The following is a 26572-nucleotide window of genomic DNA, read 5'->3' on the forward strand; positions in this document are numbered from 1 at the left end:
TCACCTTTTGAGCATTGGTTTGCTTTCATATCGCCGTGGATGCTGAATTATGGATTAGAAAAGAATTTCAACTTCAGCCTCATGAATTCCTTAATTTTTGAATTTAGAGAAAAGTTTCCATGATCAGCCAGCAGGAAGAAAGCAACCCATGGTCTTGAAAAGCCTCATTAGGTTAAAGCTGGTCTTTCACTGGAGGGAAGGAAGAAAGGTAGGACTTAAATCATGACTTTTCAACCCACAGGTTTCCAACCGTGGAAATACCCAAACTTACCATTTGCCAAAACACAGAGAGAAGGGGCAGTGAGAGAGCTCCTCGGGAAGGGAGGATCTGCAGGCTGGTGGTTCCAAGTACCTCCAATGCCTGAGCACACTGGCTTGGCTGTGGTCCCTGCCACAGCCAGCTGGATGGAAGAAATCAGAAAGGGCCTGAGAATTCCCCTTAGCCCTCTGAAGGTACAAGCTAAGGGGCTGCAGTAACTATGATGATCTCTGTCTAAATAATGACAATCAAATCTCATCAACAAATGGTGTGACATGAAAACTCAGCCATGCCTGTGCTGCCGATCTTACTCAAATCTTGAGATCAGGATAGCAACAGAGATATTCACAGAGCTTGAAAGATAACCACAGCTTTATTAAGAAGTATTCCAGTCAATGAAATGGAGGTTTAAACCATCACCAGGGAGTCATTAGCAGCATGTTTGAGATTCTAATGATGTTTTGCAGGAACAGCAAAAACATCTTTGTTCCTGGATAGCTAGAAACACAGCTCCAAGAAAATAGCTAGAAATGCAGATCCAAGGAAAACCCAAGGCACTGCAGTTTCTCTGTGGGGAGACCCATATCAAAGTACCCTGCTGTGGCTCAGCACTATCACTGCGAGCCCGGGACTTCGATGAAGGAGAAGCCGCCGCTGTGAGGCACAGCTAACAGGAGCAGCCACATTTTGCCTTAGAAGGAAAAGCTGCCTTGCATGGGCAGGAAGTGCAATCAGGCAGGAGTGCACTATGAGACAAAGGTTGGGAAGCAGTGAGAAATCACACAGAGGTTGACGGCTGAAGAGATTCAGTACCAGTTGCAGACCTGCTCTTGAATTTTGCTCCAGTGTGTTAAAGGAATGGGGAGAACAGGCCCTGGGGTAAGGACTGGTTTCACCAGTCACAGCTTTGCTTCTTTCATTCTCTGGGTGCCAGTGGCTGCTTAACATAGGCAAAGTAAACCAGTGCCACAGCAGGGCTGGAGAACACTCCGCTGCTGAGGAGGGCAGTGGCATCTGCTGCAGTTCAAAAGAAAAGCTGGAGGCTGTCCTAGCAGCAGTGGGCAAACCTTGGGTAATTGCTGTTTACAGAGCAAATGCAGAAACACCCTATTGTCTATGTCAAATCAAGGTGCCGAATCTCTTGAAGAGAGACTTGCACGCTCCAGAGTCACGGGAGTCGTGAGCAAGCTCTGGCTCGCACCAGTTTGTCTTTAGAGCAGGCTGTGCTGAAGCAAGGCTTCATTTAAAGCCGGACTGCAGGTGGCACAGCCATGCTCCTCCCCACTGCCTCCACCACTGCCCACAAGGCAGAATGAGGTCCCCTCTTCTACCCAAGCTGCACAGTTAACAATGTTGAACTGTAGCTGCACAGCATGGGCTGACAGGATTCCTGGGATTGGTAAATCTGCCAGGTCCACTGGCCTACAGCCTAGCCCTCTTCTGCTTCGAGGGGAATGCTGTCCCTGTGAAACAGGTAAATTGCAGGTGTGTACTTTCTAGGCAACATGAGTAGAAGCCTATCAGGAGTTGCTAGACTCCTCATCTCTAGTACACAGCTTTCAGCCTCTCGACACTCCCAGCAGAAGCAATTAATTTCTGGGACAAACAGAGAGCTATCCCACTCCACAGATGTTTCCTCTTAGTTCTACTGGACTCGAGTCAACGAAAACGTGGCAGTATCTGCACAGCAACACATGGAACTTTCCACCAGCCCAGATGGGAACAGGAGCATTCTCAGTTGAAGTCTCTATTAAAATTCTGCTATTTTTGTTTGGAAGAGAAGGGAGGGGTTAAAGGGAGCTAAGAAAATAGAAATTAGCCGTTAGCATGCCTGAGAACCACAGTCTCACAGATTTCTTGGCAGATACTGTATCAACTGGGAGAGCTGTAGGACCTTTTACCCCTGTCAGAGCTTTGTTTACCCATTTGGGATATGAGCTGGTAGCAGCAAACCTCCAGGGGCAGCTGAGACCAACTAGCAGCTCTGTAATACTTTTGGCTGGGCTCATTATTTGTATCTCAGGGGTTGAAGCAGACCCTGTCTGAACTGGAATCAAGACTTCACCCCACTGCTTTTCCATGCCAACAGATGGGAAGCAGTGACACAGAAAGTGCAGGACCCCTTGAGACCCCCAATTCACTCTGTGCCTGCATACCCAGCTACAGAAGACCTGGGGGAGGACACACAAACTTAGGGGAGGCACTGCAGACAGTGGCACCATGTCAGTTTACAGTGTTGATCTGAGGATGTGCTTGGCTCCAAGTCTCTCTCTTGAGCACATAGCCTGGATCTCAGAGGGCTAAATATTTGCCATCCTTACTGAGAAACAGGGAGGGAGTGCACATGTACTCCCCTCTACAGAGGTGTCAGTTCACACACTTGAAACACCACGATGCTTCTTTTCCCACCACCACCTCCAGCTCTCATAAAAATATATTTAAAATTAAAAGGATCTGAAGAGAGGAAAAGAAGCATCTTAAGTGATGTAACTTGCAAAATGCTTGGAGATCCTTCAGCTGGAAGGCTGTGTAGAAATACACTATTCATGTTACAAAATTCACCCCGAGTGTAACTCAGGGCAGCCTTTTGGTCTCCAACCACAAATCTGCAATAAAACAGGCAACAGCTACTCAGAGAATGGCTGAGGTTCAAGACTTGCAGTCTCATTTACATTAACCATTTTCTGAAACATTAAACAATATGTGATCAAACAAAAACTGCCTGTGAGAAGTCTAAGGTGCTTTAAATGTTTTTTCTCCCTTCAGTTTCCTTTCTTTCTATGTTTTTACAAGCAGCTTTGCATGGCAAGGGGTAGATCACAGCTACTGCAAAGGTGATGTTAGGTTAGTATTTGCCTCACACAGAATAACTCTGCTGAAGTGACAAAAGACAGTATGTACGCTCATTGTCACCTCTTGGCTCTGCTACTGCGCAGCACCATTACAACCTACCCAACCCATTACTTAAAGTACTGAAAAAATCCCAACTCTTCAAAACACAAACCTTGGCCAAATTTTGGGGACAACTCTTTTTTTAACAACCTGCCTGCTTGTTACACTGCTTGTTATAGCAGTGCCTACACATACCTGAAATATAAAATACTGTTGCAGTCACCTTGAAGAACTGTGTTTATGAGCTCTAGCAAAAGGACTGAAGAGATCTGGGGACCTTAAGTACTCCACATATTTTACTGTGATCATGATTATTAGTTTGAGCTGTAATATGTTCTGTCCTGTATCTACAGCTCTCCTTCAGCAAAAGCCTTCCTTCCCTTTTCCCCACCAAACATGTTACAGTCAAGAGAATATTCTTAATCTGATACTATAAAATTGAAACAGAAAATTCGAAAAATGTTGCTTGAGTAAGAGCTAAATGACTCCTGTATTATTGTAGTAACTTCTGCCATAAAGTTTGTTCAAAACAATCCTTAACACTTGCAGATGAAATATCAACTTCTTAAAAATCAGCTTCCTTTCAGTTTTTCCATCTGTTGTCTCTTCCTATCATGCCAAATAAATGCCTCTTACTCTTTGCTGGGCCAATCAATTGATGTTGGGAGGGAATCTTTCAACACCTGCTGATACAACTTGTTTCTAGTCTTATCTGTCATTCTCTGCTTTTCCCTGTGAAGGATCATTACTGACAGCCACTATGCTTTTCCAGCTGAATTATCAAACTCTTAAAGATCAGTTTAGTTTCCCATTTACCCTGGTCATGTCCCTTCTCCTTAGCCCCAGTGAGAAGTTTTGGCTAGGTTACTATTGCACCTGTTGGAAAAAGGGACAGGTATAAAACTCTAGGGAGCAAGGAAATCATAGAATATGCTGAGTTTGAATGAACTCACTGGGATCATCAAAGACCAACTCCTGGCCCCATACAGGACACCAAGAGTCACACCATGTGCCTGAGGGCATTGTCCAAATGCTTCTTGAACTCTGTCAGGCTTGGTGCTGTCACCACTTCCCAGGAGAGCCTGTTCCAGTGCCCAACCATCCTCTGGGGGAAGAACCTCTTCCTGCTATCCAACCTAAACCTCCCCGCACACAACTTCAGGCTGTTCCCTCAAGTCTTGTCACTGATCACCACACAGAATAGTTAGTGCCTGCCCTGCTGCTTCCCCTTGTGAGGTACTTCCAGAAAACTCTTGGTTTAAAATATGAATTGGGAACTTGAGACTATGTTGTATTTATAGTAAAATCTAAGCACATTTTATTCAAAGAATAGTAAGGTAATTTGAAGGAAGATTTCCACCTAGTGCTGTTCTCCTTTGTGCTGCACTGAAGACAACCCCATATGCATTCTAGAACACAGGAGCTGGTTAACAGAAGTGAAACACATGCAAACAGAATTAAGTGGAAAGTACACCAGTCACTCTGGAAAACAGATTCAAGCACTCTCCAGGCAGCAGCATCAACTGTTGCTGGTGCACTTCCTAGATGCCAGCAGTCACCTGTATGGAAAGCAGCTCAATTTTGCTTATTTGCATTTAATTGTAGCTTTCTTTAGGCTTAGTAACATTTTGAAAGCCTCTTAGCCAGGAGGATGACTCTACTAAAACAAAAAACCCCCTTTTTCTTTATATACAAACTGACAAGATTGCACAATCAATTAAAAACAGTTTTGAACATTTAATAAAAACTCATCCTAGAAATCCAACTTTTGGTCTTGAGGTCCCCAAACTCTCTTCTTCATCCAAAATCTTCTGAAGGGCTATGTGAAGTGACTTGCCTACTCTTTGTCCTGTCTGCAAAGCAAAGAAAGCAAAACAAACCTGAGACATATGCTTATTAACAGGAAGACAACTCTTACAGAACACTTCCTTTTGACAAATGTTTTCCCTTTGATGATTCATATACACCAGCTGGTATCATAAAAATATGCTTTTAATTTAGAAAAATAATGGTGGTGAAAGCTTCATTTTAACTTGATTAAGTTTTGGAAAAATATACCCACAAAGGCAGTGCTCTCATTCATCAGAGAAGCATTCCAGGATCATTAATACCAGATCTGTGCATCGCTGGATCACTCAGGAATATAAATTAAATTCACATCAGGCACAAGCACACGTTCAAATTAGCCAGCACACAGACCATGAAGCAATATTCTAGCTGCCAGAGGACAAGAGACACCTGACCAGCAAAGCAGCCTACTAACAGAAAGTTCAGTAGGCTCTCCTGAATGTGCTCAGAACCAGCAGAATAAACTTAGACCAGCTGAACACCCTGTCCTGTGGCCAGAGAAGCCCAAAATGCACACTGGCTTCACCACCAAATCACTCTGTGGGCAGATCCTTCATATGATGTGCAATTCTGTCCTGTCCAAGGACCTTAAAGGAGTTAAGAGAATGTTTTCTTAACAGGAATGAACTCCAGCAGTGAAAACCCACCAGGATTAGCTCCAGTGCTGACCTCTACTCTTCCCACACGCCCAACTGTACTGTGGAAGCTACAGGGCAGGGAAACACTGGGCAACAGCGAAACAAAGATCTTAAGGCAGTGGTGCCCATTGGAGCTTTCACCGGGTCTCTCTGAATGACCTGAAATACTGACTGCAAACAGAGATGAAGAGCTCACCCATTCCTAAAGAGGCAAAGGCAGATTATAATAAAATGAATTTATTGGCTCCTGATCAAAAGCAGCAAACCTAGGCCTGCCATACAGCTGACACAAAACTCGGTTTCACCTCCTGGTGACAATTTCTGAAACCATGCACAAACCTAGATGCACAAACCTGAAAATAAGCTACATTTTTAACTGAAGAGCCAGGTGGCAGAAAATGGCCATGGTACCAAAGGAAATTTGGGAAGAGCTTTGATGCAGCAGGGTAGCTGTCAATCCTAGGCACCATGAGTTGTGCTACATAAAGGGGGGCACAAGAACTGTTGCAGCTCTGCACTGCGACAAAGATCACTGCAGCAGTCCAGAGTCACGATGGGTGATACACTTTCTTCTCCTCAAATGTAGGACAACATCACTCACCCCAGGTCAAAGTGAGTGGGAACTGTGCAGAACTTTGGTATTGACCCAACACTGCATCTTATTCCTGCTTGCCTCTCTATTGGCTTGGATCATAAACTCAGTAAAAAAAAGCCTAATGCTGGCAGCTCCCCAAAACCTTCCCATGAAACTCCCTTCCTAAGAGATATGTCCTAGAATGTCTGTTCTCTACCAGTCAGGAAAAAGTGAACATCCTCTGACCTGCATTTGGGAATAGAAGTGTCGAACATCGGTTACTCAGCTCCTCCACTGGGCATTCCCAGGCCTTTTTGTTTTTCCTTGATACCCTAATCAGGATGTGGAGTTTAAGGCAGGACCAAACAGGTAATCTCTGACCTTACAGAAAACATTTTGGCTTTTTGTGATCAGCTTTATCTCTCACTCCTGCAGAGGAATTAGAGATAACACCTCTCTATCCAGGTAAGGGGGATAAAGAGGCATGTCTGAACACAAATAAAAAACCCACTGCTACCACTGGGATTAGCACTCTGGACTAACACAATGACGCAGTCAAGTGCCACATACTCAGCTGTAATTCCCACTTGAGACCAACTGTTGTCAAACTTGGCTCCAATTTCAGCATTCCTCACTAGAGCCATGTAGAAATTAGCCTAGGAAACAGAGCCAGCTTCAAGTATCTAATTTTCATTCTGACTTTCAAGTTCAAAACCCATTTCTGTCTCATGCTCAAGGCCAAACTCAGGTGTGAGAATTTACACTGAACAGATTTAAGAAGAACCTGAAGAAGGGTTTAAAATGGATCTTATATGGATGTGGACAATATCCAGATACTAATATTTTTATGAAGTAGGGACAGATTGTAAACTCAATAAAGAAGCAAAGAAAAACAACAGTAAAATGAGAACAGTAAGCTTATCACAAAATGAGTTGTGCTAGAACACCATGCACCAGCAATTCAAAACACCATCTCTACTCTTACAGGGACTTTACCATGTTATAAGTTTTGCTCTTTCAGTCTTTAAAAGAAACAACAGGAGGGAATATGTCCTTTAAAAATACTCTCAAAGTTTATCAGCTTAAGCTTTACTGTCTTACAGCTGTGAAGTATTTGCCTGAAACAAATGTGAGTACCATACATTTCAGGCATCTAAAAGTTTTAGACAGTGTCCATTCACATTAGAGTCTGTTTCAAAGAAACTGCCTGTGACCCTCACAAGTCCCTTGTGCACCAAATCAAAGCACTAAGATGTCTCCTCTAAAAGCCCTTACTGCAGCTTTCCATACACCCAAGTTCCAGTTCATCCAGTATCACCCAAGACAGTCAACTGCTCAACACTCCTTACCTCCATCATTTCAAAAATACTCTCAGGATCCAGGCTACCTTTCCCCACTTTCTTCATAGAAGTGATGGCACCTTTACTGGTCACAGAAATAAGCAGGCTTGCCAAAGAACAGGCTTCTTCCTGAAGGGTAGCATCCACCACATGCCTATATCCAATCTGCAAGTTAGTGACCAAACAATGCATTAGTTTGCAGTTCTCAAAGCTCCCCCACTAAGAAATTAAACTGAGAGTGGTGGCTTTGCTACTTATCTACAGCCTCCCATCCTAAAATGATGTGGCCTTTGGAAATAGTCTGGACTAACTTGATAGCACAGCATTTTAACAGCCTCTGACCCCAAATTATGTGTACATAAACAATACAGGTGAGATAAGCACGTCACTATTTCATACTGCTTTCTTCTCTACCATCCCTTAATCTGTATGAAACTCCATATTCACCTTTCCCTGCAACTCTAAGTCTAGACTTCGCTCCTCTCTACCTGAAAATTACACATTCTAAGATTCAGGTGAGCCCTCATTTCAGCAATGGCCCCTCTACTATTTATACAATTTGCTTAAAAGAAATGCCAAGCAAATCCTAAGCAAAGTACCTAAGTAAAAAATACCTAAGCAAATCACTAACACTTGCCATAGAAAATGCAGCACCCATAATATAAACTGTGTTAGCCGTGTGCTACATAAGGAAGACAAGAACCTTTCCTTTGAAAGGAAAGGGATGGTACTGCACCCATGAAAATGGAGTTCTGTCCTCAGCAACAAATACTCAGCATGTAACTCCAAGCAGATCACACAACCTCCATGCCTGAACACAATGGTCTCTTGCTTTAACATACCGATGTATCTGCTGCTCTGGATGTTAAGCAAGGAGCAGATGAAAAACAAAACCAACTCCACTGCATGCAAAAAGATGCATTTTAAGACTGCATCAAATAGAAACCCACAAGACAGAGGTACAAAAAAAACCCTTATTCAGTAAAAGTTCTACATAATTAGGAGACCAAAGACAAACAAACATATACATAGTGGACACTGACCATTTCTGTAACACTAATTTTATCTCTAGGGAAAAAATAAATGGCAGGTGAAATTAACTGGAGTCTCTAGGCAGAAAGTCAGAGATTTGTCAGGCTTACTTTGCTTAGTGTGACAATACAGGGCACCTCATCTACACTGAGTCGAATACAATCATAAGGGTCATCAGACAGCTCAATCTCTTTGGTGCCTTCTTCATCCTCCAGAACACGCACTTTGGGTATCCTGTGGAAACAAAAGGTGCAGAGTCATTGCCAGAACACATAACAATTACAGCCGTTACATAGTCACAACTCCAGGAAGTCCATGTTCTTCTAAACAAGGTAAAATGTTTAGAACAACAGTACAGAATGTGATCAAAGTATTAACAACTCACTCCCTGAGACTACAAAGGAAATATTTTAATTGGGAAGATATTTAGGATAAGATCATCATATTTACATCAGTCAAACAGTTAGAATTTGAGTTGTTTTTCACACTATTACATGGGGAGAAATTCTTTTGGAATTTGCACAAATCAGTTCTGAACAATTCTTTGCATACCTGCCTGGATGAACAGGAGATAAATTACCAACACTGAATTTGTTCTGTGGTTCCCAACCTTGCAGACAACAGTAAAGTTGTCAGCATTACATCAGTTGCATTGCTTGGCAAAGGTATGACATCAGTAGCAAATACAAGTAGTAAAGCTGTTCAGGAAAGAATAACACCAACTAAGGAGACTTGGGTAAAGAGAAAAGATGACATTCATAAAATCATTTCTCTAGCAAGATGAGAAGATTGGCAAGATACTCTACTGTTCTAAGGACAGATATACAAGAGATATATAACTTATCAGGGCAAAGCAGTGATGAAAACCCTGGCAGAAATCCAAGAAATGCTTTCTTCTCAGTTGTGAATGATGGGCTCTCTCACAAATGAGCTAGACAGGCTCCTTATCAGTCGTACATACATTGCATTTGTGATAGCCACCTAATGGAAGTTTTACGGGATGATTTAAGGCAGTTTTCTTAGCGTAATGAATAAAGTAATTTAAAACAATTTAGTAGAAGATGGTATTTCAAGCTGCCAAGAATGTCAGCATCTTATACACCCCATTAATCCAGGTGCCTGCTAGGATGGAGTACTGACTGAGAGACTTGGCATTACTGTCCAGTGAAGCACACATAGAGCTCACCCACATCTCTCTTTCACACATTTGCACTTGAAAACAAAATATTTCAAGATGTCCCAAGACAGCTAATTTCAGTAACCACAATTTGGTTTTATGTTGGTGCTTTCATGGCAGCATTGTGTTTTATAACTAGACTCTGGAGGTTACATTCTTCTATGCTGTCTGTAACAAATCCCTTCCTTTAAAAGCGGAAGAGACAGGGACTGATTTAATGAACATTTCCCCCCACCAACACAAAGTGATTTTTATTGATCCTTGGATAAGTATTTTAGTTATTTGTGGATAAAAGTCCTAGTGGCACGTACTTCAAAACAGCTAACCCTGCTCCAGTGACGACAACTTCTCTACAAGCACAGTGACCTGAGCCAACCCAAAACGAACACTTTGAGTAAGCAGAACAATTGTGATGTGCACTTTTTCCTGAAATGAAACTCCAAATGTTTTCCAACTCATTAGAAATGCATTGGAGCCTATTTTCAAGTTCAAAATATTAGAAGTTGATGGAATAAAATCACAAGGTGACTAACCCTTAAGCTACACAAGACAGTGGACAACACTGGACAACAGCCTAGTCAAGCAAGAAGTGTATGTGCCAGAGCAGTGTTTAAAAAACAAAGCAAGATTTTAAGAAAATTTGTGAGATTAAGCAATTTTTAACTCCAACCTAAAATAGCTTTGAAACCAGAGAAATGTTTGGTCTGAAAGAAGAAGTTGCCAGAACTAATATCTGAAAAATGCCTGCAAGGAGCTTTTTTGGCCAAGAACAGATGAGAGAGGTGCAAATTAGAACTACTGCAAAGGCAAAAAGATCAGACACAAGCATTGCAGCTGCATAAAAAGGGGGTATATGGACACAAAAACTATGCAAAACCAATGTAGCACAAAGCTTTTCCAGAACACTGTAGACTTCCTCTCCCAGCTTGTGAAGATTTATCTTAAGAAATAGCTGTATGTGTTCACTTTGCAACTGTTATTTTTCTGTTTTGATTCCTGCAACTAATCAGGGCAGAGATCTGTACAGCAAGACCCAGTCATGTAACAAACAGTGCTCTTTTCTGTGTGTGCAGATCCAGACTTCACAAATGCAAAACCAGTCCCACCCTTGCAAGCAGGCATCAGTTCTGCCTCTACCATGCTGTAGACCTCGGTATCTGCAAGGCTGCTGTGCTATAAACTTTGTAGTTTTTGTAACTTGTCTATTTTCTGCAGCCTCGGTTCCAAGTAGGCACATTCCACAGGACCAAGTTTAATGTCCTGACACAGTAGCTAACAGCGTATTTTGCAGTATCTACTTCCATCATTAATAAATCCATCCTTAAACATCTGGGAGATACGGGTAAGAAGGAAGTCTGATAATCTGCTGCTTCTGCACATAATCTTGACTGCAGTTTTTAGAACTCGATGAACAGTACAAAACTGCGAGGAGTAAATGTTCCCCCTAAACCAGTCCTATTGTCATTGTTCCATGCCTGAAGGGGAGAGTCAGGTCAGGCATTCAAAGGATTTAAATCCCCTAAGTCTTGCACAAAATTCCTTAAGTTGTGATGTTGGATTTACTTACCTCTAAAGCAAAATTTGTCCACAGATATTAAAAAAATGCTTAGAGCAAGATTTTAAATTGAAGCTGAAGTTTTCAAATGCCTATCTGAGTATCTAAAATTTTGTAGCTTCAAAGAAACAACAGCAGCTTGAGCTCCCTGCTCTTAGTTCCAAGGCTGCAGTCAAGGCTGGCAAAAATCTGAAAACACTTAGAACAAAAACCTGGTTGTAAACAAAGTAGGGAAAGCAAGTAAGAGTCAAAGAGGGACACATGTCGAGCACAGCTCAGAACACTTAATCTGAAGCAACCTTCAAACTGACATCTTGTTTGGAGAATAATATTTTATGGAGAACAGGCAGCCACTCTTCACACAACCTTGTGTCAATCCAAAGAAAAACCAGTAGCTACCAAGGGAAAGGGAGAGGAATAGCAAATGAGGACAACAGGTTTTCACTTTGTATTTCACCTCTTGACTTTCTGAGCTTGTATGAGATAAGCTGTACTAGCATTCCCTGCTCAAATCAGTAAGATAGAGTTTTCAAAGGTAAAAAATCAAGAGGCTCATGCATTGTATCATCATCATTGTATCAGGTACCATATTTTGATATGATTCCCAACTTCAACAAGACTTGTGGAGTTTGCCTGCAGTTTAAAGATTATATAAAGGACACAGTGGTCAGAATAATAAAAATAGATAGGGAACATTAAAATAATTACACCCTCCATTATGTTGTCCATGTTCCCAGAGCAACAGATTTTCTTTTATTCACTTATTTAATTCATTACTTTTTATCTTCTCTCTTTATTCTGGTTAAAATAAGAAAAAATACTTAGTTATCTTATAAATAAAGTATGAGCCTTGGATCTGCAGGACAACTCACATGGTAGTAACTGTTTTAACTATATGATTTTGCATCCTGGCAACTCACCCAGAGAAACAAAGGCATTTCTTCTTTTTAGTGTACTGCCAACTCCTTTGTGAGCCATTACATTTCTGGAAGTATTTCTTAATGTTATAAAAACAATCTACTGTTAAAAGTTACTGAGAACTTGATTAACAAGAGAAATTTCTCAGCAACATATACAACTTCTAGTCTCAGACGGATTCTCCCCTTATCCCTTTTAAAGGATTTATAACCTGATACACTGCCTGTCTTCAAAAGCATATTTTCCTCTTCTTCTTGCGTGTACTTTTCCAGATCTAGTACTGTGCCTTGACTCCCTGATAAATAAGCCAGAACTACATTAGTGACTTTAGCAGATCTTTAATTTAATGCTGAAAACCAATCTGAGATCCACTTTTAAAACATTTATGCTTGTAGGAGTCTAGGTTTTGCACCTCTACCAGCTGTTTTTGCCATGTAAGTTTTTTAGCAAAGCCATTCACTAGGTTGTTTTTCTCAAGGGTGCTACAAACAAAGGGTGCTCTGTACTCCCTTTCACCTACAGATAAAGAAAATAAAACAATAGAAAAAATAGCAGTGAATCTTATTAAAAACACACACAGAAGACTTGCATCATTCATTCTACTAGATTTTATTTTTCCATTCTTTGAATTAAAATGCGCGGGACAAAGTTCTTTTAAAGGCACATTGCTTCCCCCTCCCCACAATCTCTCACTACCACATTTTTCCTCTTGGTTTTGAAAAGAACTCTAGGCTGACAGTTAATAAGAACGAAATCAAAAGTGGAAAATCAGGGCTAGTTACAAATCAGTAGTCACTGACAGAATACTTCTTATTCAGGAACATCACGTATCAGTAAACACTTCTTATTTCAAACCCACAAGGCATCAACACCAAGGCCTCCAACTACTTGCAACAAAACCATATGGTCAAGACTATTTTTTCTGGATCTGGCTACAACAAAAGTTATATTGTGAGCATGATTGTGCATAACGTGCAATATGACACTTGATTATTAGAAACTGATTTAAAATAACATTAGTTCATGTTACTTGCATGCAAATGTTACTTGAATGCAAGCTGTCTTGGGTACTTCTTATTTAAATAATTAAGCATTAGAACTGCTGTGCTCACAGAGAGTACTTCTCTTCCACTTCCCATGCCACTTCCACCCACATGAAATGAGATCTGTGCTTTACCTTGTGTTAAAGAGAGCTGCCTTCACTGCGATAGAGATTGCATCAAAGATGTTCCCACCACATTCCAATAACTGTGGAGGAAAAGAAGAATCTCTTTAAAAAAAAAAATCAGGCTACTGCCTTTAAATGAAGCCTTTATTTTATTTAAAGCTACTTGAAAAGGAAGAAAATTAATTACCAGAACAGGTTTTTAAAAAACAAAGTTGTCTTTAAAGCCTATCTATGAAAAGAAACAGATAGGAAATTAAGATTTCAGCTAACTGTATTATACATGCAAAATAGAAGAGTTAATGCACTTCATAATAAAATTAATGATAAAATTTAATAATAGAAGCTGAAATGAAACCACCACTGTTCTTAATCTTCTTGTGCTAAGGTTCTGAACTAGACTATGACCGGAATACTCTTTATAAACTCACCACATTAATTCTTTAGTGTTAAATCAAGCCAATCAATTTTCTGTATTTTATTTCAAAGAGGAGCCTTTTTTTAAATATCAGCCAGACAAAACCAACTAGGAGAATTGCTTTCATAGATGAAACACACACTGTCACCAAGAATATGGTATGGAAAGCTACTTACATAAGGTAGAGTTATGAAGGCACATCATGATTTATTCTCTTTATGGGAAAGAGTCATTGTCAGGTTTGTCTCGTAGCCGAAAGTGATCTAAGGAAATCCTGATGTCAAAGTCTATTTCATATGAGTGTTATGAACAAGTGAAGTGTGTGGAGGGAGCCTAGCTCAGCCTCTTCCCATGAAGACTGGGAGAACAACAGTCAAAGGGGAAAGCAGCACTGCATACAAGGTAAAAAGGGAGGGCTCCCATAACCACTAACACCTCCTGCAGGCTGCCAGATAATCAGACATGTGTCTGTCCATTGCCTACTGTCACTTCTCTGACAAGCTCAGCTCTCAGCTGCCAGTACTATTTCCTGAGAACACACACACACAGAGCAAGCATTTGGAATTACTTCAGCAAGAACACATGGATGCTTCTCTGTCACATCAATCTATGCTGTATGGTGAGAGCAAAACAAGTTTTGCAATCCTGATTGCATTGACTGTTCTTCAAAATCTATTTAAAAATGAGATAAACTCCTGCACGGGGAGCAAATAATAAACAAGATATTCTGCAAAGACCGTTTCTTTCCATGAAGACAGACTGAACAGTGTAAAAAGAATGACAAAAAGTTGGGATAGAAAGCTAAATACAAAGGTGATCTGATTATTTCTTTGCAAACAGCTGCTGGATACAGAGAGGTTAACTTGCCCCTTTCAGTCATTATTGGATTTTACTTGATAACACAATAAGCCCCACAATATCTTTGTTATTAAAACACAATAACGGGATGTGTTTGCACTGTTGCTAGGCTTGTGTTCAGGCTGATGTTCTGAAGCCTCTTCTGTACTACAGTGGCTCCTAGAGGCAAGGAACACAGCCTGCACAGAGCATGGTGCAACAATTCCTCTGCAAAGAAAGGAACGCTTTTCTCAGCTGAAGCACCTTGTACTGATATCTGCCCCAGTTATTTATTTATTTTCAGGACTAAGAAAGTCTGCAACTGTGAGTTATGGGAAGCAGAGGAGTCTTCACTGCTTCTAATTTACTGATATGCAAGTGAAAAAGTTATTGGAAAGAAAAGATAACACATTGTAGACCTCACCTTATCCAGAGAAGCTTTTCCTCCAAAAGTAGAGATTCCTAACTTCTTTTTTTATCAGACTGGGGCAGAGTGGAATATAAAACATGAGGAAATCCTGCAAGGTGCTCAGTAGTGAACTGCAAAAATTTCAAGAGAACCTAACACACCCTGTCCTCCTGACACACAACCTACTGTGACTGGGTAGAGAATGATAAGAGATTGCACACTTTGATTCTCCTTGCTTGGCACAGCAGGCTGCTGGGGCAAACCATGTGGAGAAAACTATACATATATATAAAAACCCACTCAAAAATGCTTGAAAGCTTATTTCTGACATCAATGGCTTGCTTAGAAAAAGAAAGAAATTGAGGAAAACACAGAGAAGGTGAGAACAGGCTTTTGTGGTACTCCATAAGGTACTATTTGGAAGTGGAATGCCTTCCATTAAGAAAGAATGCATATACTTTGAAAGGTCATGGTATATATTCTTGACCTTTGACATATATAATCTCAGTTTGTCCACATGTCGGCATCTTTGTGGTGTGCATGCTTGAAATTGCTTTTTCTCCTTGTCTGACTGTACAGGATTATAGCACGTCCCAAGTACACTGACCACTGGAAAATATTTGAGAGATGTTTTTAATCTATAAAGCTGCATGAGTCTGCAAAACAAACTGTTTTCTCTTTTGAGGCTGCAAGTGTCAAATTCTATTTACACAAGGGAGCTGAATATAGATGTTTCAATCAAAGTACACATGGCTAAATTATATAGTAATGGAGTATTTCCAGGCTCATAACATTCTTTCTGGATCTTTTGGAATGAGAGATTTCCAGACAAGTACCTTCACACCTGACCACAAGGTACCAGTATTTTCAGCCTCACAACAGATATAAGGCTTATTTTCCCTCCAACATAACTATGCAACACAAACATCAATGTAAACAATTTCCAGGAATTCTGAAGGAAAATATCACCCAAAGGACTCTCTCTGAGTGTTGTTTTTATACTCAGAATCTGTCCCCCTCCAAATACAAATGATATGAGTTGCTCCTTATATTAGCCCAGGTGTCATCCTTCTACCACACCCCACTAAAAGTATAATACAGAGGCCTGAGGTGGAAAAAAAAAGTTGGGGGTGGAACAGAGTAGAGAGAAATGTTAACAGTATCTTGTTCTAACTGTACCAACAGCTCTTCAACGGCTCACACACAAAACCCCTGCAGAATATAACATTAAGAAGACTCATCAAGTTTAGAGTTGTAATTATGAACCTGCAACAGATTCTTTATTGGCACTGTAAAAAGGGCTAAATGTAAAATTCCTCACATAACATAGGCCCTGATGTTCATAATTCTGATACAACTAGTAGCATGAAAACACCAAGGCTGTTCTTCTCTGTAGCTGTGGTCAATCAACAAATCTGTCCAGGAACAATCAGATAATGACCAGCTACATCTCAAACAAAAGCTATACAGAACAGTGTACATGTGTATATATATACACACAGGAGCAGACAGCTTTATGAAAGTCTTTGTTTATGCAGTGCCTATGCAATGTTAAGCAGCATGTTGCTTAAATATGCACAGCATTTAATATTCTGTACCTCTGCCTGTAATTACCTAGTAACTAAAGGCCCCAGTGTGATTTCTCAGAACTAACACTTCATTCTGCATTAAACCACGCCAAGCTGCAATAAGCCAGTGACTTGGGCTGTTAAAGCACTCAGCAGAGGTACATATTCCATCATTCTGTAGGTGGACTCTTGTGGCATGTACTGTATCTACCATAATCAGGCTAATGCTAGTGCTTTTTAAACAGTGAACTAATTTTCTCATTTATTTAGTCTAAATGCTCCTGTTTTGTTCAACAAAACCCTGTATTTAATTTTCTGGCCATACAGCTTAACATTTTGCACATTATTTCACAGACACTAATGGATTCCTGTAAGATCCCTTAATATATTTTCACTTCCAAATTTGACAAACAGAAACTCAACTTTGGACCAATAAGAATTGGAAATAATATTCAGGAGAGTCTGACTTGCAGACTTCTAAAAGTCCCATGACAGAGTGCTTTAAATGCAGCATATTTTGGAAATTGAGCTGCTGCATGCATCAGATTTGTACACATAAAATTCAGTTTCCATTATTGTCATGGGAACAAATACTCAGTTTACCTTCTACATTCAATACATATATACAACTTTCATCAAAAAGCACCTAGGCTAAACCCAGCTTTTTCCAGAAAAGCTTCTATTTTACTTTACTGAATTAGTAGTGATAAGAGTGCAAAGAAGCAAACAGGATGGGCAGTTCTGTTAGGGCTAACATCCAGCCATGATAACTTACATTCATTAGAACAATATATTTGCTGTTACATTTAGCTTAGAAGAGAAGTTTACCCTTCTTCAGTGGCAATTTTCTGGTCAGTATAAGATCACTGATTTTTATCTGAGAGAGATTTGGAGTATTCAATGTTTTTTTAGTTCTGCAGTGGAACAGCAACATCAAGAAGAGTAGAAAAAGAACAAACTGAAATTAGTGATTAACTGCTATAAGTAGGTTCACAAGAAAACGGCCATCCATGCTGTGATACATTACATCACATTATGAGAAGCCTTTTTTTACGTAAGAAAATACACAAGGTTATGCTAAGTCAGTCTCTGCCTCAGAAAAATTTTGTTGAATCTTAGTTTTCATTTCTGTACTTACCAATACATCCACATAGAGAACCCAGCAGTGCTCTTTGGGATTGATACAAAGGGATTTCAAGTCTACACTGTTCTCGCAGCTGAATACCCTGTACAGCGTATTTGCTATATCTGTGCCAAGTTCTTCTCCTCCCCGGCCTTCCAACTCAGGAGAGTTTGAAGAACTAGATAAAGAAAGAAAAGAATAATTTCACTTCTGAAGCAGCAAACATCCAAAGAACATTTCTTAAATATAAAGCATTGAAAGTATCTAAGGATTTATTCGTACAAGAATAGGCATCCTATCTGAAAAGGAATTATTTCCATTTTGCATAAGAGAAGGTTTTGGTGCAGATAATATACTGACATTTTGTTACAAATACTAATACTAACTAAATCCCACCACTATCTTCAGTTCCCAAGTTATAATTGACGTATAATTTGCTGAATTTTCTCAGAGATTATTTCTTAAGCGCTGTCACCTTCTATCATGTCAACCCTTTAAAAAAAAAGTGAGACATTTGTACTAAGTTCACAACAGCTAACAAGGCAGCCTAGTAAGAGCTGAATGTTAAATTATTAAAAGAGTGGCTTAGAAGAAAAAGATATAATGATATGACAAACAGAACACTAATTTCTCATAACTAACATGACTACCTGACCTTAATTGGTAATTTCTTTACTGAGTGTATTGTCTACTATCAAGCCCCTCATAGAAAGCAGGTCATTACTTTCAGCAGCTTATGGAGAACAGCAACTAAACAACATATTTTCCTGAAGGGATCTGACAGAGTGTGTGCTCTTCACTTCTCTGATTCCAACATAACAAACTTGGGGAGACCCCAACATTTATTTATGAGCAGTCATGCAAGAAAGTTCTTGGATGCTGGGGCCTGGTATGTAGCTAAGAACAAACTTCTAACAAGAAAAGAAAACAGGCCTACAAAAAAAACCCAGCCAAACAAACAAAAGCCAAACTAAACTAACCAACCAAAAAAAAAAAAATTTCCAAACCAAGCAAAAAAGGCCTTGCCTCCAAAGAAGAATAAAATAGAGCAGAAATGTCTAGAGATGCATATATGGCAAAATAATGAACAAAGATTCCAAACCCAACCTCTGGTTTATACAGAGGGCAAGAATATTCTCAAGCAGTGGACCTGTAGCACCATTGCAAATCTTGTTTTAAAATAAACCAGTCAGACCTCCACCAAATTAATTTCTCCTTGCAGAACATATCAAAGGAAGTGGTTCCACAGAAGTAGTCTTGGTCTGCTCAAAATCTGTAACGGCAAAGCCCCACATTCTCCTGGCAGGGCACCTCACAGGGCTAATTTCTCATGTATGTTCTGTATCTATATGATGATACAAAACCTTTGCACACCAGGAATACAAAAATACAGCAGAAAATTAAGTCTTGGAATACAATCACTTCACCTTTAAAAAAAATCCCAAACGGCTAAAGATTCACTTTATCAAGGCATGACTTAAACCATCAAGTGAGCTGTACCAACAGTACTGCAGAACCTATAACCTTACATATAATTACCTACTATTATCCTTACCTCACAGTAACTATTCCATCTTGTTGTTTTGCAGAGTTGATGAAAACTCAGAATGCCAGGAAGAACTACTGGATTTTATAGAAGTCATTTGCTGCTACTATTAACAGACAGCACTACACATGCTTAAAAATACAAAGAAACATTACTGCCAATTAAGCACTGATCTATGCTTCTAAACTATATTTGCCACATGAATAAGCGCTGCAAGTGTGACACGCAATATTATTCAGGGTTATTATACACCAATTTTATGAGATAGGATCTTATCTAAGTATAACTCAGTAATGAGTCAGGTCCTCAGGTTGTATTAAACAAGCATTTATCCATGGAAGCAGCTTTTATGCAAGTTAACAAGATTATTCTGTTTAAAGCATGCTATGCAAGCATTATGATCTCTGTGGTAAGTTGAAAGAGTTATGCAAACTTCAATCTATGCCTCATTATTATTTCTAAACACAAAGTTTTAGCAAACGTTGTATTTTTTGATTACAAGTGGAAGCTTTGTTTGACAGTGACAGAAAGAACCTTAGACCCAATTGGAATATCACGGTACATTCCACTGCATCTTAATTCCATTATTATTTTAACACTTCATTTCCTTGCAATCAAAGTGAAATAAAGAAGTAAGGTTAGCAGGATATTATTATAATAACTATTTGGTAAATACTGCCACCTAATGCCTACAGATTATTGCAGTAATTTACACTGGGCAAAATTTGGAAGGGGGTTGTCTTAACAGACTAGAAAGAGAAAATGCCAAAAGTCTTGGCTTATGGAGCATAGAAAGGACTTAGTAGTGGTACAAAACTTATACTCCCAAGCAGGATGTAACTTTCAAGATTATCAAAATAATTTCAGTGTCACAGTGCCTAACAGACTAAGATTCCTCCTAAAGCATAACAATGCTTCTACCACAGATCTCTACTGAATTTCAAAACTCTTCCTGTTACCAGTCAAAATCCTCCTGTTGCAACAGCTAAGTATTGCCCACCTATTGCTCAGGCCATTAATATACTGTAATCTACAGAAGGCCAGGCCTGGACAGATATATTCCTTGCTTCCCTAATTCCACAACCAAAATCTGATGCATTCAAGGAATTCAGATGTCTGCTTTTCTTGTTGTTCCTATTTCTTACAGTTTGAAAATGGTAAATCAGGTCAGCCACAAAACTCAAATGTGAGAAAAGCACACACAGCAGTCTTTCAACATCAAGGGCCAGGATGAATATCTTCTCCAGTGATGACAGGCAGTAAGAATACCACACAGGACACAGACTTGTTTTATGATAATTATTTTCTAGGATCACAAATCAGTGCCCCAAAAATCATCCCTTCCAGAGACTCGCACTAAAGTCTGTCTCAAAATGGGACTAAGTGTGCTCTTTGGATTTTAGGTAAAGGACTCAGAGCAGAATAAAGAGAAATGGAAGTCTGGAACAGAGATGATCCAGCAAGTGATTATTTTCATCAGTAAAAGAAACCATGAAAGTTTTGGGAAATAAGCATTTTAAGACAGTAATCACTGCAGTCCGAGTTTTCATTATTAGCTTCAACAATATAAAAGCCAAGTAGAACACACAGGAACTTCACCAGGAGATGCAGGGTATCAAACTACGCTCAGTTACTACCACCCAGTGGCAGCCTGGAAAAGCATCAGGGTGCTGACAGCAGCTCGACAGAAAACAAGCTGCCTCCACTTCACTTTTTGTCTTTTGCATCTTTCTGGAGGCTAAAGAACACCTTTCCCTGTGCCACGAGCATGTGAAAAGTGACTACACTTCTCTAAAGTTCAGGCTTTTGGCGCCTGTTGTCACAGAAATCAAAGATTACCTACTTCTGAACTGACAAGATTCATCTCCCACAATATCGATGCACTTCTCCCTCCCATCTCATGAAGCAGAGATTAACCGAAAATACAACCTAACATTAATCTAATGAGTTGAAGTTTTTCTAATATCTATTTTCACACACAAGAAGTGTCACAGAATTGCCACATGTCCACAGACCACTTTTTTCAGGAAGGAAATGTCCCTGCTGTCAGTGAACTTTCTTCATATAGAAACAACCAGAAAAAAACCCCAAAACAATAAATATGTACCATTTAACTCACTTCATACATGAGTTTTAACAGTAGGACCACATTCAAGATCATCTTCCCATCTGATATTTTTTGAACAGCAATCATAAACAACTAATTCACAGGTGAGTGCTTTCCTTTAAGGCGTAAATTTCCACAGTTAACTAGAACATAGTGATGTAGAGAGGCAGTCTGAGATAAGGCTGCATAATGTGACACACCAATGTTAAGGCAGATATAGACAATTAGGTCAGAAAGACTATCATATACACTTAGTACCTCTCATACATTAGCTTTAACAATGGTATATTGGTTTAATGTCAGAGTAGCAACATTTTTTTGTTTTTAATAAAAAGAAAAGGAGATGTCACATGCAAAACAGCCAAGTTGACAATGACAAGGCTTTTATGAGAGATCCCCAAAGCCCTTTATGTCATAAAGAACAGTTTTGGGGAAGTCTGCAAGACTTGGATACTGTAGTCTCAGGCTGCAGACAGTCTAGTCTAACACTGAGATGTCACTGTGCTATCTCAGAGCAACCCGAAAACAAGAGTTCTCAGTTTTCTTCTAGCTTCCTCTGTAATTCAACCACTATGAAGACTGTAAGGATAAACAACAGTCCATTTGTAGCAAAATGCAAGAAGTCTGATTAAAAACAAACATCCTTTTAGTTAATGAAAGATGGATTCACTGATAAATATATAACTAAAATTTCTAATTAGTTTTTGCATCTGAAGTTTACACTGGGGATTTTTCTTTTTTTAAATGAAAAAAAAGTTTTGTACAAAACACATTTCAATCTTTTTCCACTGCTTTCACAGACAAAGTAAGCAAACCTTTAAGTACAGCTAAAGCACAGTCTGTATTGGTCGATTCTTTTCTTCCAACTTCTTTTGAAAGAGATTTTCTCTATTTTTTCATGGAAAAAACCAACAGCTGACATCTTAGTCATGAAGTCAGGTTACATGCACATGTACTAGAACCATTATTCTCTTCCAGCTGCAGTGATGCTATGCAATTCGGGATTGTTTAATTTCACCTGTTTTCATTCTTTAACTCCTACTGATTCGCTTCCTTTGGGTTTGCAGGACCAGCCAAAAATTTCTCAACATTTACTGCTACTGAAACAGTAAAAAAACTTGTTTCTATTACTCAAACCTCTAGAGGAGGTTAGTGAATGAAGGCATAAACTTCTGAATAATGGCAAGACCTGATTAGCCGTTTATTCCAAATATTAGATCTATTTCATTCTTCTCTAGTATACTAACCAGTCAACAAAAAATTCCAGGTAACCTTCATCTGGTTTCTCCAACTTCGGTGTCCCCATTTCAGCTTTTATGCCTACCAAGATATCAGTTTCTCCCTATTAAAACAAAAGCATATTACACAACTGGAATTATAATTACAGAACTACTTGTTTAATTTAAATGTCTATGACAAGCTGACATTTCCACCTTGCAGTTATCAGATAATTCTATCAGAGTAAACTTAAAATAACAATTTTTTAAAGAACAAAAGGCTTTAGAAGGACAATATTAAGCCTAAGAAGATTCTTCAAATAATTACCATACATATTACCTTCCTCTAGGTTAAAAAGACAGTCTTAATATCCAAGACTACTTCTGTCATTTTGGTTCTGTAAACAACTCCTTCTGCAGAACCTTCATAATACTGCACAGTATATTTATCTTCTTCACACTCAACACATGTCAGAAGTAGTTTTGCTTCATTCTAAAGGAATAGAAATTTTTGCCCCCACCCTCAGGGATTAGGCACAACAGTAACTTCAGTTTTCAAGATTAAACGTTAGATTAGTTCAGACTGAAGGCTGTCCAGGCACTTTACATTAAATCCAGCTCAAGCCTGCCTGAACTAATTATGTACCCTGTCATTATTTCCATATCCCATAGTTTTAGTTACTGCTATACACACATGCCATTATACACAAAAACCCATCTATGAATAGCATCAGCTTAACTAGTCATATGAACAAGGAATTTTATCAGCAAGGTACCAAATCCCTAAGAAATTTACCTACCAGCTTTACTCTTGCAGATCCACTTGTGTTTGATACAACATCTGTTTCTACTTCTGCACATCTGTAGTCTTCACAACCTCGACCATCTACACGAAGATCTTCCTGAGTATGACAATCAATATACTGCACTTAAGGGAATCAGTAATGAAAAGTAAAAAAAAAAACAACCCAACCAAAACCAAACCAAATCAAACAACCCAAAAAAACTAAACAACCACAAAAACCCAACAACCCCCCCCCAACCCCTGTGACTTTGAACTTTCCTTCTCCTATACCACACAGCAGTAAAGAGGATATAAAAGCAACAACTTGTAGTTTCATCATGGAGTACAAAAGAAGCAACTGTACTTTTTCTTTTATATCTCGTTTATGTAGAGCTTGCAACAAGCAATCTGCAGGCAGACATGAACTGCACCAAGTCCCTCCAATACCCGAAAGAAAGCTTCAGATTCCAAAACTGTAAAGGTCGTGGCCTTAAATGGTACATTACCTAATACAACCCAGCTCTTTGCTGGGACAGGCAAGTTCTGTACTTTTACATAATAAGTTAGGACACCAGCAGACAAAAATAATACACCAGCCTTCCAAATGCCTTCATCCACTTGTATTTCAAAAACGGGTATTAGGCATCCTCTGATACTATACAGCTCGTTCCCATAAAACCAGGCTGTTTTTCAGTAAAATTCAGTAAAAATACAGTTCTGTTATCTTTGGTGCTTCTCCCCAGACATCCTTTACTCTTCCTCCTTGGTCCACTCACGTTCCTTCACTAAGTGACAGGCTAAAACTCTATCTAACGGCAATAACTTGAGAAAGAGCCAGGGAAGAGGTGGAAAGAGCAAGGGAAGATGAGCAAATGGGGACAGAAGAAGTATATTAAGCTATTAGAGAGCATCCAAAGGAGGGCAAGGAAGGTGGTGAAGGGCCTTGAGGGGAAGTCGTCTGAGGAGCTACTGAGGTCACTTGGCCTGTTCAGCCTGGAGGAGACTGAGGGGAGACCTCACTGCAGTTACAGCTTCCTCCTGAGGGGAAGAGCAGGGGCAGGCAGTGATCTCTTCTCTGTGGTGACCAGTGACAGGACACAAAAAAACTGGCCGGAAGTTGTGTCAGGGGAGGTTTAGGTTGGATATCGGGAAAAGGCTTTAGACCCAGGGGGTGGTTGGGCACTGGAACAGGCTCCCCAGGAAAGTGGTCACAGCACTGAGCCTGACAGAGTTCGAGAAGCGTTTGGACAATGCTCAAAAGCACATGGTGTGATTCTTAGGGCAGGGCTGTGCAAGGCTGGGAGCTAGATTTGATGATCCTTGTTGGTCCCTTCCAACTCAGCTTATTCTATGATTCTGTGCAAACAAATCCACGTCCTGCTCTCAGCCTGCTTCCCGTTCCGACGCTCAGTGTGCTCAGATAATTACTACTCCAGAGGCTCGCCCCCCACCACAACGGTGGAGGGCTCCCTCCCTCCCTCCTTCCTCCCTTCCTATCCCCCTCCTCCCCAGCCTAACTCGCTCCCCACCGCCCGGCGCCCACCCCGGTACCTGCACGCCGTGCACGATGTACAGCTTCTCCGCCTCGCTCAGCACCACGGACGCCATTCCAGCCACCTCCCGCCCGCACCTGCGCAGTGCCACGCTTCCTCCCTGCCTTCCTGCCTTCCATCCGCCCGCCCGCCCGCGGCGGGAAAGCTGCCGGTATCCATAGCTGGTGTCCCACCCGCCCAGCCGGCACCGACACCGGCACCTCACAGCGGGGGCTCCCCCTTCCTGCCGGCAAAGCGGGGGGTGCAACCGGGAAGCCACAGAAGCCTTTCACATGGAGTAGGCGCAGCGCTCTGGACGCGGTACCCACTAGGCAGCCCGCATCCCGGAAAACGTCCCGTCCAAGAAGCTGGCCCTCGTGGTAAACCCAGAGCACCCGCTCTCTGCCTGCCCTCTGCCAAGAGCTCCTGAAGGAGGCTGTGGAAATATCCCAGTGCTCAGAACGGGATCGTGTAGTCAGAGTCCTCTGCGTTTCTTCATTTTCCTTGCGAAGTTTTTACCTCAGAGAGGTCCAAGCGAGGTGCGGTGGGCGGGGAAGGCTGGTGCGGCAGCAGGGAAGAAACCAAATGCTTTCCTTAGGAGATTCTGTTCGTCCTGTGCCAGATATCGCTGGGAAGGTGGCGTGGGAAATGTAATTAAAAGCTCGCACTATTATATTAAAACAATAATTAAGGGTTGGGGTTTTTTTGACAGCCTTAATTGAAAGTTGCATAACAGTCATTAATGTAAGATTGCACGCCTTTTTGCACAACTCCTGTGTATCATTTTCACAGTATTTTAAAAGATGCTATCTGACTTCACGCTGATGCTTGCTTGGATAAAAATGATCCATGGCTCTGAAGAGTTATACAGCACAGTGTTGGAGTTCATCCAGTTTTCCAGAACTCCTTGCTCAATCAAGTGTACAGAGCATTCCTGGCTGTGCCTACTTGAGCAGGTGGCATGATGCAGTGGGAGCAAACCTCAAGAGCAATGGATGGTTTTGGAGGTTTTAGGTTGGTCTGGTCCCATTGGCAGGCTGCTTATCCATTAGCAGTTGGGGCATAGCTGATGCATTTCTGGGACTCTTCTCATGGCTTACCTGCATCCAAAAGGAGTCAAGTTTCTGCACTCTAGAGTTGTTGCATGGGCATTGCTTACTGCTTCTTGGTGGGGAAAGCCAGCAGTGGAGCCTGACAGAGCTGGGAGCCGAGGCTTGGATAGCTTGTCCTCCCTGCTCACCCTAGGGAGGTGAACAGGGCCAGGTCTTCTTCCTGGGCCAGGGGAGTGCCAGACAAAGGCAGTGCCGATGCATGAAAGGGCCCTGGTTTGTATATTCTCTCTAAAATACCATCTGCCAGTGCTGCTGTCCAGCACAAATTGACCCTTCATTTGACTTGCAGTATGATACTTGTGTCATCACATTCCACAGTGTGAACCAAACAAGAAGTAAGAAGAAATCAAAAACTCCCTGAAAAAGCAAGCGATTTTGATCTGAAACACAGTGTTAATGCAGATGCGCCCTATGATTTCCACTGAGAGCACAGGGAGATGACATTCTGGCTCTCATCTCAGCTCCTGCCTCTCATGGCTTAGCCCACAGCAGCTAACAGTTCCGACTGCCAGAAGAGAGTG

General features: G+C 40.7%; 1 protein-coding gene across 1 annotated transcript; it reads right to left on the reverse strand.

Annotated features, from left to right (window-relative positions):
- Positions 1–4442: 4442 nt before the first annotated feature.
- EXOSC7 (exosome component 7) lies at positions 4443–25255 on the reverse strand. The gene is made up of 8 exons (XM_042043717.1): positions 24959–25255; positions 23424–23525; positions 22654–22748; positions 17769–17931; positions 13411–13481; positions 8694–8817; positions 7561–7716; positions 4443–5004 (listed from the first exon to the last, which is right to left on the reverse strand). The coding sequence occupies exons 1-8, from the start codon at positions 25013–25015 to the stop codon at positions 4900–4902; spliced, it is 873 nt and encodes a 290-aa protein (XP_041899651.1). The 5' UTR covers positions 25016–25255; the 3' UTR covers positions 4443–4899.
- Between the last annotated feature and the right edge of the window lie 1317 nt (positions 25256–26572).

Source organism: Corvus kubaryi, unplaced genomic scaffold (assembly GCF_017639235.1).
Source record: "Corvus kubaryi isolate FWS band 111438036 unplaced genomic scaffold, C.kubaryi_AGA036_p1.0 37398, whole genome shotgun sequence".
NCBI classification, from domain to species: domain Eukaryota; kingdom Metazoa; phylum Chordata; class Aves; order Passeriformes; family Corvidae; genus Corvus; species Corvus kubaryi.